This window comes from Perognathus longimembris, chromosome 3 (genome assembly GCF_023159225.1).
Source record: "Perognathus longimembris pacificus isolate PPM17 chromosome 3, ASM2315922v1, whole genome shotgun sequence".
NCBI lineage: Eukaryota > Metazoa > Chordata > Mammalia > Rodentia > Heteromyidae > Perognathus > Perognathus longimembris.
The window spans coordinates 64,522,341-64,550,329 of record NC_063163.1 but is presented as its reverse complement, the minus strand read 5'-3'; the positions used below and the strand labels follow the sequence as shown (position 1 = coordinate 64,550,329).

Here is a 27,989-nt window from a genome sequence, read left to right as displayed (position 1 = left end):
CTTTTTTGCCAGTCCTGGGCCTTGGACTCAGGGCCTGAGCACTGTCCCTGGCTTCTCTTTGCTCAAGGCTAGCACTCTGCCACTTGAGCCACAGCACCACTTCTGGCCATTTTCTGTATATGTGATGCTGGGGAATTGAACCCAGGGCTTTAAGTATACAAGGCAAGCGCTCTTGCCACTAGGCCATATCCCCAGCCCCTTTTCTTTTCTTTTTGTCAGTTCTGAGGTTTGAACTCAAGGCCTGGGCACTATCTCTGAGTTTCTTTTGCTCAAGGCTACCACTCTACCATTTGAGCCACAGCACCACTTCTGGCTTTTCCTCTTTATGTGGTGCTGAGGAATCAAACCCAGGGCTTCGTGCATGCTAGGCAAGCACTCTACCACTAAGCTACATTCCCAGCCCCAACCTTAAAAAATTTTTTTCTTCTAGATGTTTCTGCTTCTATCTTCCCAGCCTCTGTGAAAGGTAAATTACATCTAGATTTTTGTTGTTGTTGTTGTTGGTCATGGGGTTTTAACTCAGAATCTGAGAGCTGTGCTTTTTTGCTCAAGGTTAGCACTCTACCACTTTGAACCACAGTGCTACTTCCCTTTTTCTGGTGGTTAACTGGAGGTAAGTCTCACTGACTTTCCTTCCCAGGCTGGCTTTGAAGCATGATCTTCAGCCTCCTGAGTTGCTAGGACGACAGGTGTGAGCCAGCAGTGCCCATCCTCTCCAGTCACTGTAATATCTTCAAGGCCTCAGATGCCTTGGGTAGACCTTTGTCAATGAAAAATGTGATGTCTGGAGTCCCCAGGCTCTCCTTTGGAGTAACAAATAAATGATAGCCAGCAGCTCTGGGTATGGAAATGACAGTTTATTTGACATCTGTAGGAGGGTGGGGAAGGGCTTCTCAGGGACAGGATGGAGTAAGGGGAATGAGAACCTCTTTCGGAGCACCCTTCCCCAGGGCAGAGTGGGTGCTTGCTGGGGCATCAGCGTGAAGGGCACAGTGGTGGCTGCAGTGTTGGTGAGTAGGAGGTACATTCAGTTAAGCCACTCCTGGCTCCATGAGGCCCTCGAGGGCTTGGCCTCTGGGTCCACCCAGAGCTTTAGTACCCACCTGGCCTGGTGGCTTCTGGAGGAACTTTCTGAGAGTGAGTTTCAGAGCTTCAAGCTCAGGCAGTGACACTCTGTTAATGGCACTTGTTCAGCTCTGAGCTTCCCCAACACTGGGAAATCACAGTTCTTGGGGGTCAGGGGGCCACTAACGATTCCTTTGGTCATATCCTCTCAGGGTCTGCTTGGAGTGTGGTTGGTCCCATGGCCCCCGGGGAGAAGGGGAGGGTACCCATAAAGGCCCTTCAGAGTTCACAGTGACGTGAGTGAAGATAGGCAGCTGGGGGAACTCATTCCTGGGCTGGCCAAAGGGTAGGGGTGGTGATGTCACAATTTGTTGGTTAAAAACTAGCCCAGGAGCTGGGAATGTAGCTTAGTAGTGGAGTGCTTGCCTAGCATGCACGAAGCCCTGGGTTCAATTCCTCACCACCACGTAAACAGAAAAAGCTGGAAGTGGCACTGTGGCTCAAGAGGTAGAGAGCTAGCCTTGAGCGAAAAGAAGGCAGGGACAGTGCTCAGACCCGGAGTCCAAGACTCAGGACTGGCACAAAAACCAAACCAAACCTAACAACTAGCCCGGCACTGGTGGCTCACACCTTTAATCCTAGCTACTCAGGAGACCGAGATCTTAAGATCGTAGTTCAAAGCCAACCTGGGCAGGAAAGTCCATAAGAATCCTATCTCCAATTAACCACCAGAAAACCAGAAGTGAAGCTGTGGTTCAAAGTGGTAGAGTGCTAACCTTGAGGGCCCAGGTCCTGAGTCAAGCCTCATGACCCACAAAAGAAAACAAAAACAAAAAAGCGTTTTGTGTTGTGTGTCAGTTACTGGGCTTGAACTCGGGATCTCACACTGATGGTAGAGCACTTGGTTAATTGGAGATAAGATTCTCTCAATTTGACTGCCCAGGCTGGCTTCAAATCTCAATACTCAGATCTCAGCCTCCTGATTAGGTAGGATTACAGGCATGCGCCACTAGCACCTGGCAAAAACATTAAAACAAAAACAAAAACAGGCCAAGATGGTTGTAAGCAAGACTGTATGAAAATGAATATATGTTTTTTTGGTGCCAGTACTGGGGCTTGAACTCAGGGACTGGGCACTGTCCCTTAGCTTTTTCACTCAAGGCTGGTGCTTGTAATACTAGAGCTACACCTCTACTTCTGGCCTTCTGCTGGTTAGAGATGAAGGATTTCTCTATCCAGGGTTGGCTTTTTAAACCATGATCCTCAAATCTCAGCTCCTGAGTAGCATACTGCACTAGCACTAGCAAAAATATCTCAAGATGTTTATAAGCAAGACTGTATAAAAATGAAATCTGTAACAGGGGAAGGTGCCCAAGGACATGACCCAGGGGCTGCAGTCCCAGCCCTGGGCAGCGGAATGCTGTAGGGATGTTAAGGGAAGTAGAGGGGATGTAAGGAGGGGGGCACTGCAGCCCAGCTGTACCTCTGGAAAAGTCATCTACAGCTGTTAGTGGGCCATAGAAGCTCTAGAGCAGGAGGCTGAGTTGCAGGTGCAAGGTTCGAAGTCAGGATGGGGCCAGAGAGTGGGAGCGGGGCACAAGTCTGAGAAGGGCCACGGGGGCTGAGGGGAGGTGGAGCTCCCTCACCTCCTGTGGTGATGTGGTTTATGGACACAGTGGGTTTCCCATTGGTGAGAGCACAGAACACTGCAGAGTTCAAGTTCAGACTCCCTGCTGAAAGCCCAGGAGTCAGGGCTCAGGGAGGTGGTAAGGACCTGTGGCAGCTGCTCCAGGAAGAAAAGGAGGATCCATAGTCACCACTGGACTCCTAATGGCCTCACAGTGGCTTGGCTGGATATCTCAAAGATGTTTCCAAGGCCGGGACATCCTAGGCTCTTAGTGGCACATCCGAGAGGTCATTTCCTTCTGTTAAGAGTGAGCCGAATGTTAGACACAGGCAGACACACAAAGGTGTCACATTTAACACATAGAGACACAGGGGACACAGAGCAGGAGCCATGGCTTCAGGACAGTCCAGAGTGGCAAACCCTCTGTGGTGGCCAGACTCTGTTATTCAATTGGGGGCAAGCTTAGTCTCTGTTTGGACCAATAGACCCAAACCAAAGACACTAGACTACTGACTGGCAAGTGGGCTGGAAACCAATATAACTTGATCCATAAAGTAGGCTGCCCAGCTCCGTCTGGCCCTTTGGATCCACTTCCATCCCTCCCTCCAGGTCGTTCATCTAATCCACAACAGTCAAGATGGTGAAGCAGATGGAGAGCAGGAAGCCTTGGACATGGCAGGAGATAAACTTGTAGTAGATGACTTCTCAGCCACGTGGTATGGGCCTTGAAAAATGCTCAAGCCTTTAGTCTTTTTTTTTCCCCCCTCAGTCCTAGGGCTTCAACTCCAGGACTGAGCACTGTCCCTAAGCTTCCTTTGCTCAAGGCTAGTGCTCTACCACTTGAGCCACAGCACCACTTCTGGCTCTTTCTGTTTATGTGGTGCTGAGGAATGGAACCCAGGGCTTCATGAATGCTAGGCAAGCACTCTACCACTAAGCTACATTCCCAGCCCCATCAAGCCTTTCTTTCATGCCCTCTCTGAAAAGTATCCCAATGTGATAGCCCTCGAAGTCAATGTGGATGCCTGTCAGGATATGACTACAGACTGTCAAGGCAAATGCACACCAATCTTCCACTTTTTTTTTTTAAGAAGGGTCAGAAGGCTGGGGATATAGCCTAGTGGCAAGAGTGCCTGCCTCGGATACACGAGGCCCTAGGTTCGATTCCCCAGCACCACATATACAGAAAACGGCCAGAAGCGGCGCTGTGGCTCAAGTGGCAGAGTGCTAGCCTTGAGCAGGAAGAAGCCAGGGACAGTGCTCAGGCCCTGAGTCCATGGCCCAGGACTGGCCAAAAAAAAAAAAAAAAAAAAAGAAGGGTCAGAAGGTGGGAGAATTGTCTGGAGCTAATAAGGAAAAGCTCAAAGCCACCATTAATGAATTAGTGTAGTCATGTTTCTGAAAAATCTTACCAGTTGTCAGCTGTTTGAAACTTATTTTTTTTTTAATTTATTAAAGTATGAAGTGGGCTGGGATGTAGCTCAGTGGCAAAGTGTTTACCTAGCAAGTACAATGTCCTAGGTTCGATCCCCAGTACTGAAAAAGACACACACACACAAAAAGTATGAAGTATGGAGACTATATACCCAGCTGCTATGTGATTATAAATGATAATAAAGTATTAATTAATTAATTATTTTTTTTTGCCAGTCCTGGGGCTTGGACTCAGGGCCTGAGCACTGTCCCTGGCTTCTTTTTGCTCAAGGCTAACACTCTGCCACTTGAGCCACAGCGCCACTTCTGGCCAATTTCTGTATATGTGGTGCTGGGGAATTGAACCCAGGGCCTCATGAATACTAGGCAGGCACTCTAGGCACTAGGCCATATCCCCAGCCCATACATTCATTCATTCATTCATTCATTCATTTATATATTTGCCAGTTGTGGGCCTTGGACTCGGGGCCTGACAAGCGCCACTTCTGGCCATTTTCTATATATGTGGTGCTAGGGAATCGAACCCAGGGCTTCATGTATACGAGGCAAGCACTCTTGCCACTAGGCCATATTCCCAGCCATAAATGTTAATAACGTATTAATTCTATCCTTTTTTTTTTTAAAGTGGGATGCCATCCAGGTGCTGGTGACTCATGCCCATACACAAGGAGACCCAGGCCAGTGCCACAACTTTCCAGGATGCAGCCTCCTCTTGTATCCCCTCTGACCTCTCCAAGCCCCAGACCCTAGGCTGGGAATATGGCCTAGTGGTAAAGTACTTGCCTCATATACATGAAGCCCCGGGTTCGATTCCTCAGCACCACATATATATAGAAAAAGCCGGAAATGGCGCTGTGGCTCAAGTGGTAGAGTGCTAGCCTTGAGCAAAAAGAAGCCAGGGACAGTGCTCAGGCCCTGAGTTCAAGCCCCAACTGGCAACAAAATAAAAAAAACAAAAACAAAAACCAAGCCCCAGACCCTGCAGAGCCTGTGTATACCTGAGGGCAGCCCTGCCCTGGGCGGAGCCTGGAGCCTGGAGTCACAGTCATGGGACATAGGGACTCCAGTCCTGCTATCTAAGCCCATCCTTCCTCAGGGAAATCCACACTGAGGAGGTGAAGCCAGAAACAGGAAGTGGATTTGTGGTTCCCTGAGGCTTGGGAGGGAGTGGAGTAATTGTTCCTGGTGAAGGCTTCTCTAGAAACTTTTGTTATGGAAATCCACAGAGGTAGTCTGGAGCAGTGTGGTAAGTGTGATGAGCCAAACTCTAAAGTGGCTGAATTATGTGAGTTTTATATCCATAAAAACCAGAAAATCTGGGCTTACATTTGTAATCTTAGCTGCTTAGGAGGCTGAGATCTGGATCAGGGTTTGAAGCCAGGCTAGGCAGCAAAGCCCATGAAATCCTTATCTCTAATTCGTCAGCAAAAAGTTGGAAGTGGAGTTGAGACTAGTTTTGTTTGTTTTGTTTTTTTGCCAGTCTTGGGGCTTGGACTCTGGGTCTGAGCACTGTCCACTGAGCAGTGGTACAGGGGATGGGGCACCATGGAGGCTCGTCACTACCCGCAGCTTGCACCCCGCCACTCACCAGGGGCTCCAGCTCCTTGGTGTCAATAAGGTTGAACTCAGTGACAAAGTAGTAGAAGTGCTTGTAGCAGGTGTTCACGTGGGCCTCGGAGCCCATCTGGGCGATGCGGTCAAAGTGGTGGATGTAGACGTGCACAAAAACACGGAAGAGCCGAGACAAGATCTTCCTCACAGCCTGCAGGAAGTTCTTGGGGAATGGTGTGCCTGGATGGGTAGAGAGAGGGACCAGCCCTGAGACCATGTTCTTCCTTTGTTTTTGCCGGTCCTGGGTCTTGAACTCAGGGCCCGGGCACCGTCCCTGATCTCTTTTTGCTCAAAACTAGCACTCTACCATTTAAGCCACTTCTGGCTTTTTCTGTGATTGGAGATAAGAGTCTCATTGACTTTCTTGCCTGGGTTGGCTTTGAACACTGATCTTCAGATCTCAGCCTCCTGAGTAGTTAGGATTACAGGCATGTACCACTAACACTTGGCCCATGCTACCTCTTTGAACCACAAATGTATGAACTAATGAGGCTCAGAGATAAGTAAGGCACTTACTTGCCTGGGGTCACACAGCTTATGTCCTAGGGACCAAAATGGGTTTCTTCCTGAAGCCAAGTGTTGACTCCTATGTGAGAAGTAACTGAACATCCCTGGAAAGAAGCCGCTTTATCTAGAACAAGAACAGCCGTTTGCCTGTGGCCCCTTGTGGCCCCTCTTTGGTCTTCTTGTCCCATGGTCTTTTTGTGTGCTGGTACTGGATCTTGAACTCAGGGCCTCACTCTCATTCAGCTTTTTTGCTCAAGGCTAGTGCTTAATCACTTAATCCACAACTCCACTTCCCACATTCTGGTGGTAAATTGGAGTCTCAAAGATTTTCCTGCTCAGCTAGCTTTGAATTGAGATCCTTAGATCTCAGCCTCCTGAGTAGCTAGGATTACAGATCTGAGTCACTAGAGCCCAGCTCACATCTTCTTGCAGGGAGTTCCCTTAGAGTCTTAGCTGCTTCCTAGTTCACCATGGGTTTCCTGTCCTCCTTAGCTCAGGAAACTACAAACCAATCAGGGCACCGAGCATTGGTTTATGAATGCACAAGTTAAGCATTTCTCCCAGGACAGGGGTAGCTGTGGATCACCCAATCCAGCCAGCATTACCCGCGCTGATGGACAGAAAGACATAAATTACTGCCGAGAAGCCCATGGGTACCCAGGCCACGTCTTCTAGAGATGAGAAACACTGACAGCTGGGGAGCACTGTGCTTCTCCAGCCATTGGGTCACTAATTAAGGCCTAGAGATATCCACATCCTAATCCTGAGTTTTCAGACATGCTACTTGGGACAAGCTAAGGATTCTGAGATGAAAACTGTCCTGGATGGTCTGAGCCCACTATTATCACAAAGTCTTCAAAAGAGGCAGGAACGGGAAGTCAAAGGCTGAGAGACTAAGAGATAGAACACTGTGTGACTTCTCTGAGGAAAGGGCTCAGAGCCAAGGGATGCAGGACCTCTGAAAACTGTGGAACACAAATCCTCTCTGAAACTAAGACTCGTGTGTGTGTGTGTGTGTGTGTGTGTGTGTGTGCGCGCGCGCACGCGCGCTGATCCTGAGGCTTGAACTCAGGGCCTGGGCGCTGCCTCTGAGCTTTGGTGCTTATGGGTAGTACTCTATCACTTGAGCCACAGCCCTACTTCTGGCTTTCTTGGTAGTTAATTGGAGGTAACTGTCTTGTGGGCATTCCTGCCTGGGCTAGCTCTGAACCTTGATCCTTAGATCTCCAAGTCCAGAGTAGCTAGGATTACAGGTATGAGCCACCAATGCCTGGCCTGGTCTCCTTTTAAGTCTATGATCTGAGCCCGACTCTGAGGTGCATCCAAGGGAGTGTAGCCAATGTAGGTCTCTGTTTTTCCTTTTACAGCAGAGAGGAATGTGGGCCTATAATCCCAGCATATAAGATGCTGAGGCAGGAAGATTATGAGTTTGAGGCCAGCCTGGGTGACAGAATGACACTCCATACTACCAGCAACAATTAACAAAAAAGGTTGTAGGCTGGGAACCAGTGACTCACACCTATAATCCTAGCTACTCAGGAGGCTGAGGTTTGAGGATTGTCGTTCAAAGCCAGCCTGTGCAGGAAAGTCTGTGAGACTCTTGTTCCCAATAAACTACTCAGAAAAAGCCAGAAGTGGTGCTGTGGCTTAAGTGGTAGAGTGCTGGCCTTGAGCAAAAACAGCTCAGGGACAATGGCCCAGGACCTGAGTTCAAGCTCCATGACCAGGGTGGGGGGTGGGAGGAAAGGCTGGAAAACTCTATTCATGTCTATGTGGTACTGGGCAAAGCTCCCACGAGAAGAGGAAGAAAACCTCTCTAACTGGAGCTCCACAGTGGCTCCCCCTCGGGCCACAGCCGGGCAGCCTAAGTGCTGGGATGCCCTGAAGACTTGGGCCCAGAAGACCTGGCCACTGAGGGGATGTGCAGGCAGATCACAGGTACCATGCACCTCCTTGTCTGACCACACAGATTTCAAGTTCATTTCTTTGTAATATGGCTTTGGTGCATCCTTCCCTGGTTTGTATCATTCTAGAAGGGCGAAGCCAAAGGTATGTTTTCCCCCACTCAAGGCCTCTCTCATGTCACCTAGATTTGTTCCCAAAGGCTCCTTTTGTCTTTTTTTTTGTGCTGTTCCTGGCTTGAACTCAGGGACTGGGTGCCATCCCTGAGCTTTTGTACTCAAGGCTAGTACTCTACCACTTTGAGCCACAGCTCTCCTGGCTTTTTTGGTGAATTGAAGGTAAAGGTCTCACAGACTTTTCTGCCTGGGCTGGCTTTGGATTGTGATCCTCAGATCTCTGCCTCTGGAGTAGCTAGGATCACAGGCGTGATCCTCTGGCACTCAGCTCCAATGTTTCCCTTGTATGCTTCCCTTTCTTTGGCTGTATGTCAGGACTTTCTCAAAGGTCCAAGGCTGCTTGCCCATGAGAACTTCTATCCACCACCTTGAGCCAGTGTCTCTTGGAATGGGATAAGCCAGGGTGACCAGTCTTTTTCTGTGGTGCCCTAGGCGGCATGTGGGCTCTTGCATGCAAATGACACTGCAATAAGTGCTGGGAACTATGGGACAAGATTTGGACCAGAACCAGGAACCAGGAATGCTCTGGAACTGACAGAGGTGAAAGCTGAGTGTGAACATAATATGAACCCCTGAACTGCTACTTTCAGTGAATAGGGTTGGGGTGTGCCTCAGTGGTAAGTGCTTGCCTAGCATACCCAAAGCTCTGAGATCCATCCCCAAACATAATGAAAAAAAAAAAAAAAGATGACATTCCAGTCAGGCACCAGTGGCTCACATCGGTAATTCTAGCTACTCAGGAGGCTGAGACCTAAGGACCACAGTTCAAAGTTAGCCTGGGCAGGAAAGTCCATGAGACTTTTTATCTCCACTAATCTACTCCCAAAATGCCAGAAATGGAGTTGTGGCTCAAGTGGTAGAGCACTAGCTTTGAACAACAACAACAACAACAACAACAAAAACAACTTAGGGACAGTGCCCAGGTCCTAAATTCAAGACCCAGGGACAGCATTTAAAAAACCAAAAGTGACATTCTCATCATTCCATCTCAACCAACAAGCAAGCCGTCGTGGTACACAACTGCCATCCCAGCAGAGTAGGCAGAGTAGGGGCTGGGAATATGGCCTAGCGGTAGAGTACTTGCTTCGCATACCTGAAGCCCTGGGTTGGATTCCTCGGTACCACATATATAGAAAAAGCCAGAAGTGGCACTGTGGCTCAAGTGGCAAAGTGCTAGCCTTGAGCAAAAAGAAGCCAGAGGCTGGGAATATGGCCTAGTGGCAAGAGTGCTTGCCTCGCATACATGAAGCCCTGGGTTTGATTCCCCAGCACCACATACATAGAAAACGGCCAGAAGTGGCGCTGTGGCTCAAGTGGCAGAGTGCTAGCCTTGAGCAAAAAAGAAGCCAGAGGCTGGGAATATGGCCTAGTGGCAAGAGTGCTTGCCTCGCATACATGAAGCCCTGGGTTTGATTCCCCAGCACCACATACATAGAAAACGGCCAGAAGTGGCGCTGTGGCTCAAGTGGCAGAGTGCTAGCCTTGAGCATAAAGAAGTCAGGGACAGTGCTCAGGCCCTGAGTTCAAGGCCCAGGACTGGCAAAAAAAAAAAAAAAAGGGCTGGGGATATGGCCTAGTGGCAAGAGTGCCTGCCTCATATACATGAGGCCCTGGGTTTGATTCCCCAGCACCACATATACAGAAAATGGCCAGAAGTGGCGCTGTGGCTCAAGTGGCAGAGTGCTAGCCTTGAGCAAAAAGAAGCCAGGGACAGTGCTCAGGCCCTGAGTCCAAGCCCCAGGACTGGCCAAATAAAAAGAAAAAAGACTAGGGTTATCAAGAGGCATAGTAGGAAGATCATGGTATACTGCCAGTTCCAGGCATAAATGTGAGATGCCCAATCCAAAAAACAACTAAAATTACAACAAAAGCAAGGGTTAGAAGTGTAACTCAAACAGTAGAGTACCTGCCTGGCAAACTCAAGGCCCCGAGCCTAACCCCCATATTGCACCAAAAAAAATTGTTTTTTTAAAGTAAAAAATGTAGGAAGTAGAATGGGCCTGGTCCTGTCCCTCCCTCCCTCCCTCCCTCCCTCCCTCCCTCCCTCCCTCCCTCCCTCCCTCCCTCCCTCCCTCCCTCCCTCCCCTCCTTCCTTGCAATGCCTACAGCTTGAACTCAAGGCCTGAGTGTTGTCCCTGAGCTTTTGTGTTCAAGGCTAGCACACTACCACTTTGAGCCACAGCTCCATTTTCAGCTTTTTGGTGGTTAATTGGAGTTAAGAGTCTCACAGGCTTTGAGCTGCAGTCTATAGATCTCAGCCTCCTGGGTAGCTAGGTTATTGGCATGAACCACTGGCACCTGGCTGGTTGGTTTTTTGTGATGTGTGCTAAGGCCCTGAGGTTGCTGGGACCACATGCAAGTGGCCCCAGCACAAGGAAGAAATCAAGATCCTTAGAGCCACCCAACTCACCGACGTTGGTGGGGAAGATGTCTTCGTTGTTGATCTGTACCTCGATCCAGTCCATGAGCAGGTCCATGTACCGGGGTGCCGACAACGCAGTGGGTTTCCGGAACCTTTGCTCATCCTGCCAGCGGTACTCATACTTGGGGCCCCCAGACATGATGGGGCAGGACTGCTCGGTGCAGCCGTCACTGATGGTGCCATATATGAGGTTGACACGGTTGAAGAAGTCCACCACGTGCACAGCCACCCAGTCATTGAGCTCCTCGCCAGGGGGCAGCTGCACAGCCTGCCGCAGGTCCAGCCCTGCATTCAATGATGCCTGTGCTTTCTTGTGTAGCTCAAAGCGTTGTGTGCCTGGCTCAAACTTGCGCTTAGGTCGGAAGGTCTTGTCCTTGTTGAAGACTTGTTTTAGGAAGGGGTTGGACATTTTGACAGCACCTATTATTGGGGTCACCTCAAGGGCAGGATGGAGACCTGAGTTGTCACTCCAAAGGCCTTTAGAATCTCACTGGGCCTGTGCTCTCTCCTGGGATCTGAAACACAGAGGGACATTTAGGATACACACGAAGTGAGGACTTTCCGTAGGGCTAGTTCCCTAGAGTAAGTGGCCATGAGGCACAGACCAGCAGCCTGAACACTTACAACACTAATAACCATGGCCCCAGCCTTGGCTTGACACAGGCTGGACTCACTGTTTCTAGCCATGTCTTCTGACAATATGGGGCTTCCATGGTGGCTGGGGGATGGAAGAGGGCTGACAGAGGCCTCCATGAGGAGGTACCCACATCCTGATAAAGCACAGAATCCCTGGACTCTATCATTTATGAAAGGGGTCTTAGCCAGTCTGGGCAGGAAAGTCTGTGAGACTCTCATCTTCAATTAACCATGAAAAAGTCAGAAGTGGAGCTGTGGCTCAAGTGGGAAGAGTTCTAGTGTTGAGTAAAAAAAAAAAAAGATCAGGGACAAAATTCAAGCCCTGAGGTTGGCACCCAAAATAAATAAATAAGAAGATAAGTTGTATTAGCTGAGTGGTCCTAAATCCAAAATCTAGTGTTCTATAGTACAGAGGTGAGCTGGGCATGGTGGCTCACACCTAGTTTCTCAAGGAGGCTGAGATCCGAGGATTGTGGTTTGTAGCCAGCCTGGAAGAAAAGCCTCTGTGACCCTCATCTCCAGGTCCTCAGTTCACAGATGAGAGAGAACAGAGAAGATAATCACTCAGACACTGCAGTGACGTGACTACAAGCCAGGGAGAGTTATGGATCACTAGCTACCATCAGGAGAGGCCTGGGGCAGATTTTCCCTGGCAGCCTCGGGAGCAAGCCCTGTTTACACCTTGAGGCTTCCAGCCTCAAGAATGGAGTGGAATTCTTGCTCTCCCTGTGCTCTTTCCCTTATGATTGTCCAAATTACCAGCCACTGCAAGGACTTGTCCTTTTCCAGTTTGACACTTATCTGTCCTTCCAAATATGGTGGCAGTGAGCAATCCCATGTGAATCTGAATTTGGGGGACATGAACTCAATAGAGAGACCCCAGGGAACTTGTTTATGTCTCAGTGGTGACATGTTGGATGCCTGCTGGCACCACAGAGATAAGCTGATTGTGGGCAAGGACTTAGCTGGTTACCTGTCTCCCTTGGGCCCATGGCTTGAGACTCATCTGCCAGCTCATCTCCTCACATTACCTTCCCGGCACTCATCCTTGACGAGCAGGGACAGGTGGTGACTCTATCCAGTAGTGGATACTTCATATGCTACATTATGAGCTTGCCAGGATATGCACACGTGTTTCTCTATCACTCGCCTCGTTTCTCTTCTGACACTGTCCTTTGACAGTCCTCCTCCTATAGGCCAAAGTAGGCCTCAAGGCACCCTGCTCCACAGGCTAGGCCCACTTGGGAAGGCAGACAGACTTGATTGTGGTACCTGGGACCTAAGAAAAGGTAGGTCATAAAATGGAGACTGGGAGCTCCAAAGAGGAAACAGTAGGGGGCTGGGAATATGGCCTAGTGGCAAGAGTGCTTGCCTCCTACACATGAAGCTCTCGGTTCTATTCCCCAGCACCGCATATATGGAAAACAGCCAGAAGGGGCGCTGTGGCTCAGGTGGCAGAGTGCTAGCCTTGAGCGGGAAGAAGCCAGGGATGGTGCTCAGGCCCAGAATCCAAGGCCCAGGACTGGCCAAAAAAAAAAAAAAAAAAGGAAACAGTAGGAAGGGTAAGTGATGGAGGTGGGGAGAGAAGCAACGTCAGCTGGTCATACATAACCATGTACAGTATTTATAATTCATCTCTGGCACGGCACTTGTTTTCTTTTTTCTCTTCATTTCTTGTGCGAGTCCTGGAGCAAGCACTCTACCACTAAGTTACATTCCCAGTCCTGCTTCCTGCTTTAATAAAAAATCAATTGTAAGGGGCTGCCAAGCATGCTTGAAGCCCTAGGTTCCATTCCTCAGTACCACATAAACAGAAAAAGCCAGAAGTGGAGCTGTGGCTCAAGTGGTAGAGTGCTAGCTTTGAGCAAAAGTAGCCCAGGGACAGTGCCCAGGCTGAATTCAAACCCCAAGACTGGCAAAAAAAAAAAAAAAAGGTGATATAAAGAGGGGTTACAGTTACGTTAAGTCAGGTAAAGTACATTTGTTTTTGGACAATGTCACTCCTATCCTTGCTCCCTCCCATCCCCACCCAAAAATTGTATAGTTCATTTTCAACATAGTATGTCCAGTGCTGCGTTTAATCACCCTTTGTCCCTTACTTCCTACTTTTTGGTGGTTAGGTGGAGATAAGAGTCTCACAAAGTTTCTTGCCTGGACTGGCTTCAGACTGTGGTACTTAGATCCCAGCCTATGATTACAGGCTTGAGCCACAGTGCCTGGCTTTTTTCTCTTACGTTGATGGAGTTAAGTTTCTGTCACTTGTGACTAAATTGGTCCTAACCTGTGGACTGTGTCTCCTGCAGCGGCTGCACCACAGACCAGGTGCCTGAGAATAAGCATATATAACCCCTTCCCTTTTGAGGTTCCAAGTCTGACATATGCTAGCTCAAGTGTGGCAGGGCTGCACCCTCATGCCAGGAGGATCTGCCCTCTACCTTCCTCAGCTTCTAGAGGCCCCCACACCCCTCCATCCAGTATTCAGGCACCTCATCCCACTCCTGCAGTTCTGTAGTTCTCTCATGCCCCTGTAGCAGAGGACAGGTCAATTGTTAGCACTGTTTTGGTTTTTTTTGTTGTTGTTGGTGGTGGTCAGGGACTTGAACTCGGGGCTTGGGTGCTGTCCCTGAGCCCTTTTGCTTCAGGCTAGCACTCTACCTACCACTTTGAAACACAGCTCCACTTCTATTTTTCTGGTGGTTAATTGGAGATGAGTCTCATGGACTTTCCTTTCCTGCTTGGGCTTTGAGAGCTGCGATTCTCAGATCTCAGCCTCCTGAATAGCTAGGATTACAGGCGTGAGACATCAGTGCCTTGAGATTTTTTTTTGGGGGGGGTGGGGGGGTTCTTTTCAGGGCCTGGGCACTGTCTTTCAGCTTGTTTTGTTTTTGCTCACAGCTTGTGCTTTACCACTTTGCACCATAGCACCAATTGGATATAAAAGTCTCACTGACTTTTCTTCCCAGGCTAACTTTTGAACCATGATTCTCAGATCTTAGCCTTCTGAGCAGCTAGGATTATAGGCATGAGCTACTAACACCTGGCTTGCACAGCTTTCTTTCTTTCTTTTTAAATAATTATTTATTGTCAAAGTAATGTACAGAGGGGTTACAGTTTCATACATAAGGCCATGGGTACATTTCTTGTACTATTTGTTACCTCCTCCCTCTTTCCTTCTCCCCTCCATTAGTTGTTCAGTTGGTTTACACCAAATGGTTTTGCAAGTATTGCTTTTGGACTTGTTTGTCTTTTTATCCCTTGTCTCTTGATTTTGATATTCCCTTTCACTTCCCTAGTTCTAATACCAGTATATACAGTATCCAGAGTACAGTGATAGCGTGGGGACAACCACAGGAAGGGGATACAAGAGGATCATCAACAATAGAAGCTATGGTTTCACATGGCATGTTGAAAGTAATTATAACAGTGATGTAACGCTCGTTTCCACAACATGGAGTTCATTTCACTTAGCATCATCTTATGTGTTCATAAGGGCATAGCTATTGGGCTCTTGTGATCCTCTGCTGTTGCACAGCTTTCTTGAGAGTATAAATTCATGTGCCATGATTCACCTATTTAAGGCATAAAGGCAGTCTGAAGTATATTCTGAGTTGTGAAATCACCAGCCCTATCTAGATCCAAAACATTCTAAGCCCCGTCCTCATGAGCAGCAACCTCTGTCCCCTCTCCAGCCCCTGACACCCACAAATTCATTGCCTATCTCTGGATTCACCTGTTCTAGACTTTTCCTATCAATGTAGTCACACTGTAGGACCTTTTTTTGCTAGTCCTAGGGGTTGAACTCAGGGCCTAGGCACTGTCCCTGAGTTTCTTTTGCTCAAGGCACTGTCCTTGAGTTTCTTTTGCTCAAGGCTAGCACTCTACCACTTGAGCTACAGCACTGTTTCATGCTTTTTCTGCTTATGTTGTACTGAGGAATCAAATCCAGGCTTCATGCATGCTAGGCAAGCACTCTACCACTAAGCCACATTCCCTGCCCCACAGTATGACCTTGTAAGTCTAGTTTTCTCACTGACTATGGTGTTCTCAAGCTTCCTCCTCTTTCTATTCGTGGCTGCATGATATTCCAGTGTGAATGGCACATGCTGTACATATACACTCATCCAGCTGTGGAAACTGAGCTGTTTCCAACTTTGGCAGAAGTGAAGCACATGTTGTGGACATGGATGTCCAAGGCTTTGTGTGGATATGAGTTTTCAACTCTTTTGGGTGTACCCTTAGAATGGAATTAGGGGGATTTGGTTTTTTATTTGGAGGAAACTTCCGCTTTCCATGGCAGCTGTACCATGCTCCATTCCCACCAATCTTGAGTTGAGGGTCTCATTGTTGTATAACTCTGCTAGTTTGTGTGTGCCAATACTGGGCTCAAAAAAGACTCACACTCATTCACTTGGCTATTTCTGCTCATAGCTGGTGCTCTACCACTTGAACCATGCCTCTATTGGATTTTTTTTTTTTTGTCAGTCCTGGGGCCTGGGCACTGTCCCTGAGCCTCTCTATGCTCGAGGCTAGTGTTCTACCACTTGAGCCACAGCACCACTCCTGGCTTTTTCTGTGTATATGGTATTGAGGAATTGAACCCAGGGCTTCATGTGTGCTAGGCAAGCACTCTACTACTAGGCTACCTTCCCAGATGCTTCTGGCTTTTTTGTGTGTTTTTTTTTGCCAGTCCTGGGGCTTGGACTCAGGGCCTGCGCACTGTTCCTGGCTTCTTTTTGCTCAAGGCTAGCATTCTACCTCTTGAGCCACAGCGCCACTTCCAGCTTTTTTTCTATATATGTGGTGCTGAAGAATCGAACCCAGGGCTTTATGTATACGAGGTGAGCACTTTACCACTAGGCCATATTCCCAGCCCTGCTTCTGGCTTTTTTGATGGTTATTTAGAGATGGAAGTCTTGAAATTGTCAGCCTGAGCTGGCTTTAAACAAGGATCCTCAGATTTCACCCTCCTGAGCAGCTAAGTAGCTTAGGGACTTGAGCCACTAGCTCCTAGCCTTGTCAGCTGTTTTTTTTTTTTTTGCCAGTCCTGGGCCTTGGACTCAGGGCCTGAGCACTGTCCCTGGCTTCCTTCTGCTCAAGGCTAGCACTCTGCCACTTGAGCCACAGGGCCACTTCTGGTCGTGTGTTTTTTTTTTTTTTCTATATATGTGGTGCTGGGGAATCGAACCCAGGGCTTCATGTATACGAGGCAAGCACTCTTGCCACTAGGCCATATTCCCAGCCCTTGTCAGCTGTTTTGAGATAGGATCTCACTATTAAGTACAGTATGGCCTTGAACTCATAATCATCTTGCTTCAGCCTTCTAGTGCCAGGATTACAGGTATGGCCCAGCTTGCTTGTTTCTTTCCTTTTCAAAATGAGCAGTGTGAGGCCTCCTAGTCTCTGGCCCTCCCGCCTCTCTCTTTTGAAGATTCTGTAGTGACCTGGGGCTCCAGATGATCCTAGATGGCTCCATATCAAAATCCTTTCCCAACTGATTTTCTTCTACATAAGTACAGAGAATGTCCCTAGGCACTGTGGGCATCTGCAAGCACCCCTAGTCAGACTCCAGCTTATTTATTTATTTATTAATTATTTTGCCAGTCCTTGGCCTTGGACTCAGGGCCTGCCCACTGTCCCTGGCTTCTTTTTGCTCAAGGCTAGCACTCTGCCACTTGAGCCACAGTACCACTTCTGGCCATTTTTTGTATATGTGGTGCTGGGGAATCGAACCCAGGGCTTCATGTATATGAGGCGAGCACTTTACCACTAGGCCATATTACCAGCAGACTCCAGCTTTTAGAACCCTCCCTTCCCCTCTCTGTTTCTCAGTCTCTGTCTCTCATGCTCTCTCTCCTTCTGTGCTGTGCTGGGGCTTGAATTCAGGACCTGGGCACTGTCCCTGAACTTTTTTTTTGCTCAAGGCTGGAGCTCTATCACTTGGGCTATAGCTCTACTTCCAGGTTTTTGTGGTTAGCTGGAGATAAGAGTCTCATGGATTTTGCTTGAGCTAGCTTCAAACCATGATCCTCAGATCTCAGCCTTCTTAGAAGCTATGATTACAGGTATGAGCTACTAGCATCCAGTGTACCTCACATTTTTCTAAGAAAATGCTTCCTTCATTTTACATAGGGTTCAACTGAGGCCTGATCTCCCCTGGTTACAGTGGGCACCCAGCCAGGTTATTCTCTGAGCTTTGTAGGGGGTTGAGCAACATCCTTTGCCAGGGGCTCTCCAGTCATGACAACCACATGTATCTCCAGATATCACTCAGGGCCTCCTAAGGGTAGCAGACTCCAGCTTTTAGAACCCTCCCTTCCCCTCTCTGTTTCTCAGTCTCTGTCTCTCATGCTCTCTCTCCTTCTGTGCTGTGCTGGGGCTTGAATTCAGGACCTGGGCACTGTCCCTGAACTTTTTTTTTTGCTCAAGGCTGGAGCTCTATCACTTGGGCTATAGCTCTACTTCCAGGTTTTTGTGGTTAGCTGGAGATAAGAGTCTCATGGATTTTGCTTGCGCTAGCTTCAAACCATGATCCTCAGATCTCAGCCTTCTTAGAAGCTATGATTACAGGTATGAGCTACTAGCATCCAGTGTACCTCACATTTTTCTAAGAAAATGCTTCCTTCATTTTACATAGGGTTCAACTGAGGCCTGATCTCCCCTGGTTACAGTGGGCACCCAGCCAGGTTATTCTCTGAGCTTTGTAGGGGGTTGAGCAACATCCTTTGCCAGGGGCTCTCCAGTCATGACAACCACATGTATCTCCAGATATCACTCAGGGCCTCCTAAGGGTAGCTTTACGAGGTGAATCCTCCATGTTAGATGACAGCCAGCACCTCACATCACACAGCTGATGGATGGAGGGGCAGGGCACAGGACTGCACAAGTGGAGGTGCCACACGCCTCCCTGGCACTTCAACTCCCAGAGATTCCAATATCCCTCCATCTTGTCCAAAGTATGGTAACATGCACCTCCATGGTGCCCAATCAGTGCACTGGGCTATTCTCCAGTTCTGATCAGGGCAGCCAAGTCTTTCTGGTCTTTCTGTGGTCACCACGCCCGGTTTGCTATGGTTCTGTAATACAGGAAAGGCTGCAAAATAGCCCTACGTCTTCTTGTCCCTGTCATGGAGAGGGCCTTATTATTGCTGACATGTAACACAAGTTTTTGCATTTCTCATTCCCCAGGGCTGTGCCTGCCAACCTGTCCAGTGATCTACCCCTGCCTAGGTGATCCACTCTGCCACGGAGGCAGCCCTCAGACTGCAAGTCTAGCTGTGGTCATCCCACTGTCCGCAGGAATGGCTATTAGCCTCTTTCTACCAAGGAAAAAGTAAGGTGGGGCATGGGCTCCCTCCCTTCCCCCCTCTGAAGTTAGCAGGGCCTCCTCTTGGTTCCTCCTTTGTCTCTGAGTTCCTCATTGGTCATGACTTGCCACTGGCCAGGCACAGCCTTCTTGTTTTTTGGGGTGCTTTTCTAGGGGATAGTTTCGGGGAGTTCCTTCTAACAGTGTCACCAGAACAGGTCAGGCTGAAAGAAGTCTGCCACTAGGGTATAGTGTCTTCTGGGGCCTTCACAGCCTCTGTGACACCATCATAGTCTCTGGAGATGTCCCCCAGGCTGGGTCTCAGGGAGAAGATGACCAGCTCTCTGGTTATATCTCTCCCAAACTACCAAGGTTCTCTATAGGCCTTCTTTTTTCTTTTCTTTTTCTTTCTTTCTTTCTTTCTTTTTTTTTTTTTTTGCCAATTCTGAGACTTGAACTCAGTGCCTGAGCACGGTCCTTTTTTTCTTTTGGCTCAAGGCTAGCACCCTACCACTTAAGCCAAAGCACCACCTCTGGATTTTTCTATGTATGTGGTGCTGAGGAATTGAACCCAGGGCTTCATGTATACGAGGCAAGCACTCTACTGCTAGGCCATATTCCCAGCCCCTCCATAGGCCTTCTTTACAACCTTATGCCCATCTACCAGGATTGTTCTAGAAAATGAGCAGTGTGATGGGCAACATTACTGATCCCACTCTTGACTACTTTTACAAAATGGGAGAATTTTCTTTTTGCCAGTCCTGGGGCTTGAACTCAGGGCCTGAGCACTGTCCCTGGCTTCTTGCTCAAGGCTAGCACTCTGCCATTTGAGCCACAGTGCCACCTGTGGCCATTTTCTATATATGTGGTGCTGAGGAATCGAACCCAGGGCTTCATGTATATAAGGCAAGCACTCTTGCCACTAGGCCATATTCCCAGCCTGAGCATTTTTTTTTAAGTGAAAGTTTTTGTTTTTTTTCTTCTAGAAAAATTCCTGAAGGGGAAGACACCCTTCAAAAGTCAAAGGTTTCTGTCAGAAATAAACATGCCTTCTACTACCAAAGAGTTAACTATGGCTATGGGAAGTTGCTTTTGCCCACAGACAGACTGTTGTAGGAGGCCAGGCTGGGCCGGAACTACAACCTCCCCCACCCTGTCCCCCAAGTCTCACCTTTTCTAGGTTCCTTTCCACTTCAATCCTCTTAATGTATTTCTAACAGCTTCTCAAAATCTCTTCCTTTGCTGGTCTTCCCCAGGACAGATGAGACAGAAGGCTCTTGGAAACTTCAAGAAGAAAAAAGGTATTATGATAAGCTCCCTCTGCATAAACCTTCCCCTGCCTCCCCGTTTTTTGTTTTTTGTTTTTTCTGAAAGTAAAGCACAACAACACAGAACACCAACTGTCATGCCCCTTCCTTGGCTGAGGTGTGGCAGGCAGCTCACAAGCCCACAGTCACCCATTTCCTTCCGGAGTCTTTCACATCCTGTCACCACCATGGGGAACAGGGCCCAATTAGAGGTTAGTTCCATGTACTTGATCAGTGTGCAACACTGGCCTCCAGCCTGGAAGCCCCAATATTTGGTTGGAATAATATCAAAGCCGAATTTGTCCTGTGACTGACTAAAGGCAGTGCAGACTCTAGAGCCCCCTCCGTGTGAAAACCTTAATCCTGGGGCTGGGGTATGGCTTGGTGGTAAGCACTAGTCTGGCATGCTTGAGGCCCTGAGTTCAACCCCAGCATTGCAAACAGAAACAAAAGAGCAGCTGAGCCTGGTGGCTCATGTCTATAATCCTGGTTATTCAGGAGGCTGAGATCTGAGGATCTCAGAAAGGGATCTTAGAAAGCACAGACAGACAGACAGACACACACACACACACACACACACAAGTGCAGACACAATGCCTTATTCTTTGTGACATTATTTCTTCCTTCTCTTCCTCATATCATAGCAGGGACAAGACTGCTAGTGTTAAGATGTCTGGCAGGGGCTGGGGATATAGCCTAGTGGCAAGAGTGCCTGCCTCGGATACACGAGGCCCTAGGTTCGATTCCCCAGCACCACATATACAGAAAACGGCCAGAAGCGGCGCTGTGGCTCAAGTGGCAGAGTGCTAGCCTTGAGCAGGAAGAAGCCAGGGACAGTGCTCAGGCCCTGAGTCCAAGGCCCAGGACTGGCCAAAAAAAAAAAAAAAAAAAAAGATGTCTGGCAGGCTGGGTGCAGATAACACCTTTATTTCTTCTCAGCCACTGTGAGTCAATCTCCCCCCCCCCGCCCCCCCAGTCCTGGGGCTTGGACTCAGGGACTAAGCATTGTCCCTGGTTTCTTTTTGCTCTAGGCTAGCACTCTACCGCTTGAGCCACAGTGCCACTTCTAGCCTTTTCTGTTTATGTAGTGCTGAGGACTCAAACCCAGGGCTTTGTGCATGCTAGGCAAGCATCCTACTGCTGAGCCACATTCTCAGCCCTGCAAGTCAGTCTTCGTCAGGGAACCTAACATCTCACTCCAGAGAACAGGCAGAGATGTTATGTTCACAGACCATTCTTTTCTCTTTTCCCTCCCTCCCTTCCTTCCTTTTTTCTTTCTCTCTCTCTTTCTTCCCCCCCTCTTTCTTTTTCTTTCCTTTCCTCCCTTCCCCCCCTCTCTCTACCCCCCTCTTTCCTTCCTTTCTTCCTTTTTTTTGTATTATATCAGGGCTGGAACTCAGTGTCTTGTGCTCTTCCTCAGTTTGCCTGCTCAGAGCTAGAGCTCAACCAATTTGAGCCATGCCTCTAATCCAAAGGTGTTAAATTTTATTTTATTTTTATTTTTTGTTTTTGTTTTTTTGGCCAGTCCTGGGCCTTGGACTCAGGGCCTGAGCACTGTCCCTGGCTTCCTTTTGCTCAAGGCTAGCACTTTGCCACTTGAGCCACAGCACCACTTCTGGCCGTTTTCTGTATATGTGGTGCTGGGGAATCGAACCCAGGGCCTCATGTATACGAGGCAAACTCTCTTGCCACTAGGCCATATCCCCAGCCCTTTATTTTTTGTTGTTGTGTTTTTTTTAAATTAAATTTTATTGACAAGGTGTTGTGCAAAGGAGGTACAGTTACATAATAAGGCAGTGAATACATTTCTTGTGATATCTTACACCCTCATTTTTCCCCCTTCCCTAGATCAGGTAGGCATATATATGATATCCAGTGTACCAAAATCATATGCAGTAACCACGTTGGGTACGCCACAGGAAATTCACCTAGAACTTTAAAGATAACATCAGCAATAGAATCCTCCTGTGTCCTTCTTAAATTTTATTTTATTTTATTTTTTGCCAGTACTGAGGCTTGAATCAATTCAGAACCTGGGCACAGCCCCTGAGCTTTTGAATCAAGGCTAGAACTCTACCACTTGAGCCACAGCTCCACTTCTGGCTTTTTAGTGACTAATTGGAGATGAGTCTCACAGACTTGTTGGCCCAAGCTGGCTTTGAACTGTGATCCTCAGATCTCGGCCTCCTGAGCTAGGATTGCAGGTATGAGCCACCAACATCTAGCTCAAAGTTGACAATTCTTTCTTTCTTTTTTTTTTCCTAGTCCTGGGGCTTGAACTCAGGCACTGTGCCTGAGCTTCTTTTGCTCAAGGCTAGTGCTCTACCACGTGTGCCACAGCACCACTTTTGGCTTTTTCTGTATATGTGGTGCTGAGGAATCAAACCCAGGGCTTCATGCATACAAGGCAAGCACTCTACCACTAAGCCACCTTCCCAGTCCCAAAGGTGACAATGCTTAACTCTCATTTTTGAAAGCTGCCACTAATATATGTTGGTAAGACCTCCATGACACTCAGCACTTCTGGTAGGTAGGGAACTAGCACATTCTGCAGATTAGGAAGCTGAAGTCACTGCCTTCCTGAGGGAAAACAGGTAAGGGTCTGAGGTGGAACCTGAGCTGAAATCTTTAGATTCCAAACCAGTGCATTTTCCACTAGATCGTGGCTCCCCTGGGCACCATGGACATGGGTCTGCTGATTCTCATCGGGGTGTCCTGGGCCCTACACAGTGCTTAGTAGCATTCCTGGCTTCCATCCACTCCATGCTGGGGCTCCCCATTTGTGACAGCCACACATGTCTCCAGACAAGGCCTAGTGCCTCTGTATCAGATCAGCAGCTTGCCAGCTCCTCTTCTGCTGTACAAGGGACTTCCCAGAAAGCTTCTGTAGGCTTCTGATGCATGACCCATCTGGGCTCAGCCTAGCTTAGGTCTCTAGAGGATGCATCCCTGGGTGCCTCCAGTTACCTGGGCATTTCTAAATCCAGAAACCTAGCCAGACAGAGCCAGCAGCCTGACTCATATTGTCTTGGGGGCTGGGTAGAAGGCAAACGAAGCCTTTCATTGCCACAGAAGGATGGGAGAGTCTTGTTTTGACCTGTTCACACCCATTCCCTTCTTCCAGCCCTACCAGGTAGCTCAGAGTGCTGCCTGTACCTTTCCTCCCCAACATAGGAGCACTGGCCATTTGTCCCACCTCCACCTGGGACCATGGACCATGTGTGTGGGATATATGTGACTATCAGAACAGAGGAGCACCTGGCATGGAGTTGGTAAAGGCCAAGGACATTGCTCAGGATGCTGTCCTGGAGAACAATCCAGTCCTAGTGTGCAGAATGTCATGAGAAATGGCAGCTCTTTTCTCAATAGGACATGAAATGGGACAAGAAAGACCCATGCTATATAACATACAGTGAGCTCTGCCCTCAAGTTAAGATTAGCTGGACATGATGATCAGCCTATAACCCCAGCCCGAAGAAGGTGGAGGCAGGAAAATGATTGTCAGTTCTGGGCCATCCTAGGCTATACAGCAAGACCCTCTTTAAAACTAAAACAAAATTCTATGTTCCTCTGATCATATAAAATAATATTTATTGGGGTGGGAATGTGGTTTAGTGGTAGAGTGCTTGCCCAGCATGCATGAAACTCTGGGTTCGATTCCTCAGTACTACATAAACAGAAAAAGCCAGAAGTGGTGCTGTGGCTCAAGTGGTAGAGTGCTAGCCTTGAGCAAAAGCAGCTCAGGGTCAGTGCCCAGGCCCTGAGTTCAAGCCCCAGGACTGGCAAAAAAAAAAAATTATTGAAATGAACTCCAGGAAATGGAAACAAGAGGTGTTTACTCTGTTGTTTACATTTTCTTTTCTTTTTGTCTTATTTATCTGTGTTAGAAGGACAAGGAGGGGCACAGGAATAGAGAGACAAAAGGTGAACAAATGAAGCAGTGGTACTCACTAGACACTGTTGAGAATGATAACTTGTCGGTGGGGGAAGGGAGACAGTGATGGAAGGGTGACACTGTTCACAAAGAAATGCACTCTTGGAAGTATGCTTTGGCTCAAGTGGTAGAGTGTAGAGTGCTAGCCTTGAGCTGAAGAGTTCAAGGACCAGGCCCAGAGTTCAAGCCCCACAACCGACCAAAAAAACATTAGAAATGTACTCTATCTGATTATGTAACTGTAACCCCTCTGTAATCATCTTTTAATAACAATAAAAATAATTTAAAAATGACAGCCAGGGGCTGGTGTCTGTGATCCTAGTTACTCAGGAGGCTGAGATCTAAGATCACTGTTCAAAGTCAACCCAGTCAGGACAGTCCATGAAACTCTTCTCTTCATTTGACTACAAAAAGAGACAGAGGTAGAGCTGTGGTTCAAAGACAGAACATTAGCCCTGAGTATAAAAGCTCAGGGACAGTTCCCAGATGCTGAGTTTAAGTCTCAAGGACTAACACAAAATAAATAATAAAAGAAAGAAAAAACAAAAAAACAAAAAAACAAAGATTGAGATGATCTTAATGTGATGATTTTTTTCTGCCAGTCCTGGGGCTTGAACTCAGGGTCTGTCCCTGAGCTGAGCTACTCTGTGGTCAAGGCAAGCATTCTGTTTATGTGGTAATGAGGAATCAAACCCAGGGCTTCATGCAAACTAGGCAAGCGCTCTACCACTAAGCCACATTCTCAGCCCAAATGTGATGATTTTAAGTGATCTAGCTTTCTTTCTTTTCTTCCTTTTATTGTTGTTGTTTTGCCAGTTCTGGGCCTTGGACTCAGGGCCTGAGCACTGTCCCTGGCTTCTTTCTGCTCAAAACTAGCACTCTGCCACTTGAGCAACAGTGCCACTTCTGGCCATTTTCTATATATGTGGTGCTGGGGAATGGAACCCAGGGCTTCATGTATGGGAGGCAAGCACTCTTGCCACTAGGCCATATTCCCAGCCCTTAAGTGATCATCTTAATCTTTGTTTTTTTAATTTTGTCTTGCTGCTCAGGAGGCTGAGAACTGAGGTGTGAAGCCAGCCCAGACAGGAAAGTCTATGAGATGTTTATGTCTGTTTAACTACAAAAAGCTGTAAGTGAAGCTATGGCTCCAGTGGCAGAAAAATCAGTCTTGAGCAAAAGAGGCACAGCAGCCAGGTCCTGAGTTCCAGTCCCACTTACCAGTAGAAACAAAACTAAAAGATAACCTTATAGGAAAACAACCACAACTGTGGGGGCAGGTGGGAGCAATCCAAGGGAAATAAATCCTTAGTGTATGGAGCCTGGGCTTATGATGGAGCAGTGGCATCCCACAAAGGTGCCTTGAGCCCAAAGGCTAGAAAGCAACAGGACTCAGAAACCGTAAGCACTGGGTTGTAGTATGGGATGCATACTTAGCATCATAAAAATAAACTGCAAAACAGGTTAAAGACCAGAATTAAGCCTGGCACTGGTGGCTCACTCCTGTAAATCCTAACTACTCAGGAGGCTGAGATCTAAGGATTGAGGTTCAAAGCCAGCCTGGGCAGGAAAGCCCCTGAGATTCTCCAATTAAACCGAGAAAACTGATAGTAGTGCTATGACTCAAAGTTGTAGAGCAGTAACCTTGAGTGAAAAAGCTTAGGGACACTGCCTACACCCTGAGTTCAAGTCTCATGACAACACACACACACACACACACACACACACACACACACACGCAGCCCCCACCCCCCACGTATATAAAAGAACAAAATGAAGGGCTGGGGGTATGATTCAAATGATAAAGTGCTTTCCTAGCAAGCACCAAGCCTTGATTTAAACTCAGGCTAAAGTAGAAGGCTCGAGGTCCCAGGCTGGCCCAGGTAAAGGAATAAGATCCTATCTGAATAGCAAAATAAAAGCAAAAGGACTAGGGCATGGTTCAAATGGTAGAGTACTTGCTATGAAGCCCTAAATTGCAAATCCCTAGCCTGGGGGAAAAAAAAGAAAAGAAAACAAGAACAAGCGTAGTTTTCCCTGGAAGCAAGGTGAGAAGTGATAGTCTCATATAATGGTAAGGGTTCATCCATCCTGTGAGAACCTTTAGTTTGTTTTTTGTGCCGGTCCTGGGGCTTGAACTCAGGGTCTGGGAGCTGTCCCTGACCATTTTTGCTTAAGGCTAGCATTCTACCACTTCAGCCACAGCTCCACTTGAGGCTTTTTGGGAATTGGCTTCAACAGTGATCCTTAAAACTCTCAGCCTCCTATGTAACTAGGATTACAGGCATTAGCAACCAGAGCCAGCCTATAGGAGACTTTAAGATAAACTATATTTTGTTATTCTGGTCTGACTACATAAAATAAACGGTCATTTTGAGATAATGAGAAAGACACTCAAGTGGTAGAGTGTCAGCCAAGCAAATAGAGCTAAGTGCCTGATTCAAATCAAAAACAACAAAAAGAAAGAAAGAAAAAAGAAGAAAAAGCAGTCTGAGAATGAGAAGAAAGGGGAGTGGGGTATGTCTCAGTGGTGAGGACTTGCCTACTATATGGGAGGCCCTGGGTCCATCCCTAGCACCTCATTTTAAAAGAAATAAAAACACCCTAGATACATATGTGAAAATTGAGCAAGGAAATTTGATGAGACAGTTTGGGAAGGGTAAGGGGGAAGGAAGAATAGTTGAGGGGTAATTATGGTCAAGAAGCATTGGACTTGCTACAGGGAAAGCCCTTTGTGCAACTAATTGAGGTTAATTTTTTAGGGGCTGGAATGTAGCTCAGTGGCAAAGCGCTTGCCTAGCAAGTGCAATGTCCTGGGTTCGATGCCCAGTACCAAAAAGAAAAGACAAAAAAAAAAGAACATATATCATAATTGATGTTAATTTAAAAAATGTAGCTGGGATCCGGTGGTTCCCACTTGTAATCCTAGCTACTCAGGTGGCTGACATCAAAGCAAGTCTGGGGAGGAAAGTCCTTCAGACTTATCTCCAAAGAACAACCAAAAAGCCAGTAGAACTACTGCTCGAATGGTAGAGTGCTAGCCTTGAGTAAAAAAAAAACCAAAACAAAACTCAGGAATAGTGCCCAAACCCTGAGTTCAAGCCCCAGGACTGGCATGTATGTATGCCCAAACCCTGAGTTCAAGCCCCAGGACTGGCATGTAAAATTCAGCAACAACAACATGAGAGGAGGAAGTGTATACTCTTAGGGACTGGAGCTGATTCTTTTTTTTTTTTTTTTTTTTTTGCCAGTTCTAGGGCTTGAACTCAGGGTGTGGACAATGTCCCTGAGCTTCTTTTGCTCAATCTACCACTTGAGCCACAGTGCTATTTCCAGCTTTTTCTGTTTACATGGTACTGAGGACTCGAACCCAGGGCTTCATGCATACTAGGCAAGCACTCCTACCATAAGCCACATTCCCAGCCCTGAAGCTAATTTCTGAAGTGGGATTTCCCTTTTCTTGGTAAAGCATCTTAAGTCAGAATTCCAGGAAGACAGGAGCCACGCCCACCAGTGGGGAATATCCTAAAACTTCCCACAGTACAGCTCATTGTGGTTGGTGAAGGAAGTCTGAAGCTTCTATATACTAAGGTACTTTCTAGACCACTGGCCCCCAAAACAGGGCAAATGTCAAACTTTTCAGAGAACCTGGGGCCTGCCTATGTGGATTTTATACAACACACTTGATGAACATATGAAAGATGTAGTCTAGGAACTGAAATGGCACTCTGAAAAATCTCCTAGAGATGAAAACATCACAGTCCCCTGTGTTACATCCTCAGCACCACATAATAAAACAAAACTAAACCAACCAAACCAAACCAAAACCCACCACAACTTGCAATAAGGTATGGTGGTGATATCTGTAATCTCAGAACCTGGGAATTAGAAGCATGGGGATCTTCTGGGCTACTTAGCAAGACTCTTTCTCAAAATAAAAACAACACATTAAAACCTAAACCAAAAATGAACTTTGGATGGTGTCTGTGAAGGAGAGAGTGAAGATTAGAATTTATCATGAACCAGTTATTTGGTTACTCTGAGAGGCCACAATGGCAGGAAGAT

General features: G+C 47.6%; 1 protein-coding gene across 3 annotated transcripts in view; it reads right to left on the bottom strand.

Annotated features, from left to right (window-relative positions):
* Positions 1–2,034: 2,034 nt before the first annotated feature.
* The window catches only part of Mob3a (MOB kinase activator 3A), a 30,134-nt gene continuing 4,179 nt past the window's right edge, over positions 2,035–27,989 (bottom strand). For all 3 annotated transcript variants that reach the window (XM_048341711.1, XM_048341712.1, XM_048341713.1), the window contains exons 2-5: positions 19,855–19,967; positions 10,733–11,259; positions 5,715–5,917; positions 2,035–2,990 (exon numbers count right to left, since the gene is read on the bottom strand). In XM_048341711.1, the coding sequence (XP_048197668.1) occupies positions 2,961–2,990; positions 5,715–5,917; positions 10,733–11,153 (654 nt within the window). In that variant the 5' untranslated portion in view covers positions 11,154–11,259; positions 19,855–19,967 and the 3' untranslated portion in view covers positions 2,035–2,960. The remainder of the gene's footprint in view (positions 2,991–5,714; positions 5,918–10,732; positions 11,260–19,854; positions 19,968–27,989) is intronic.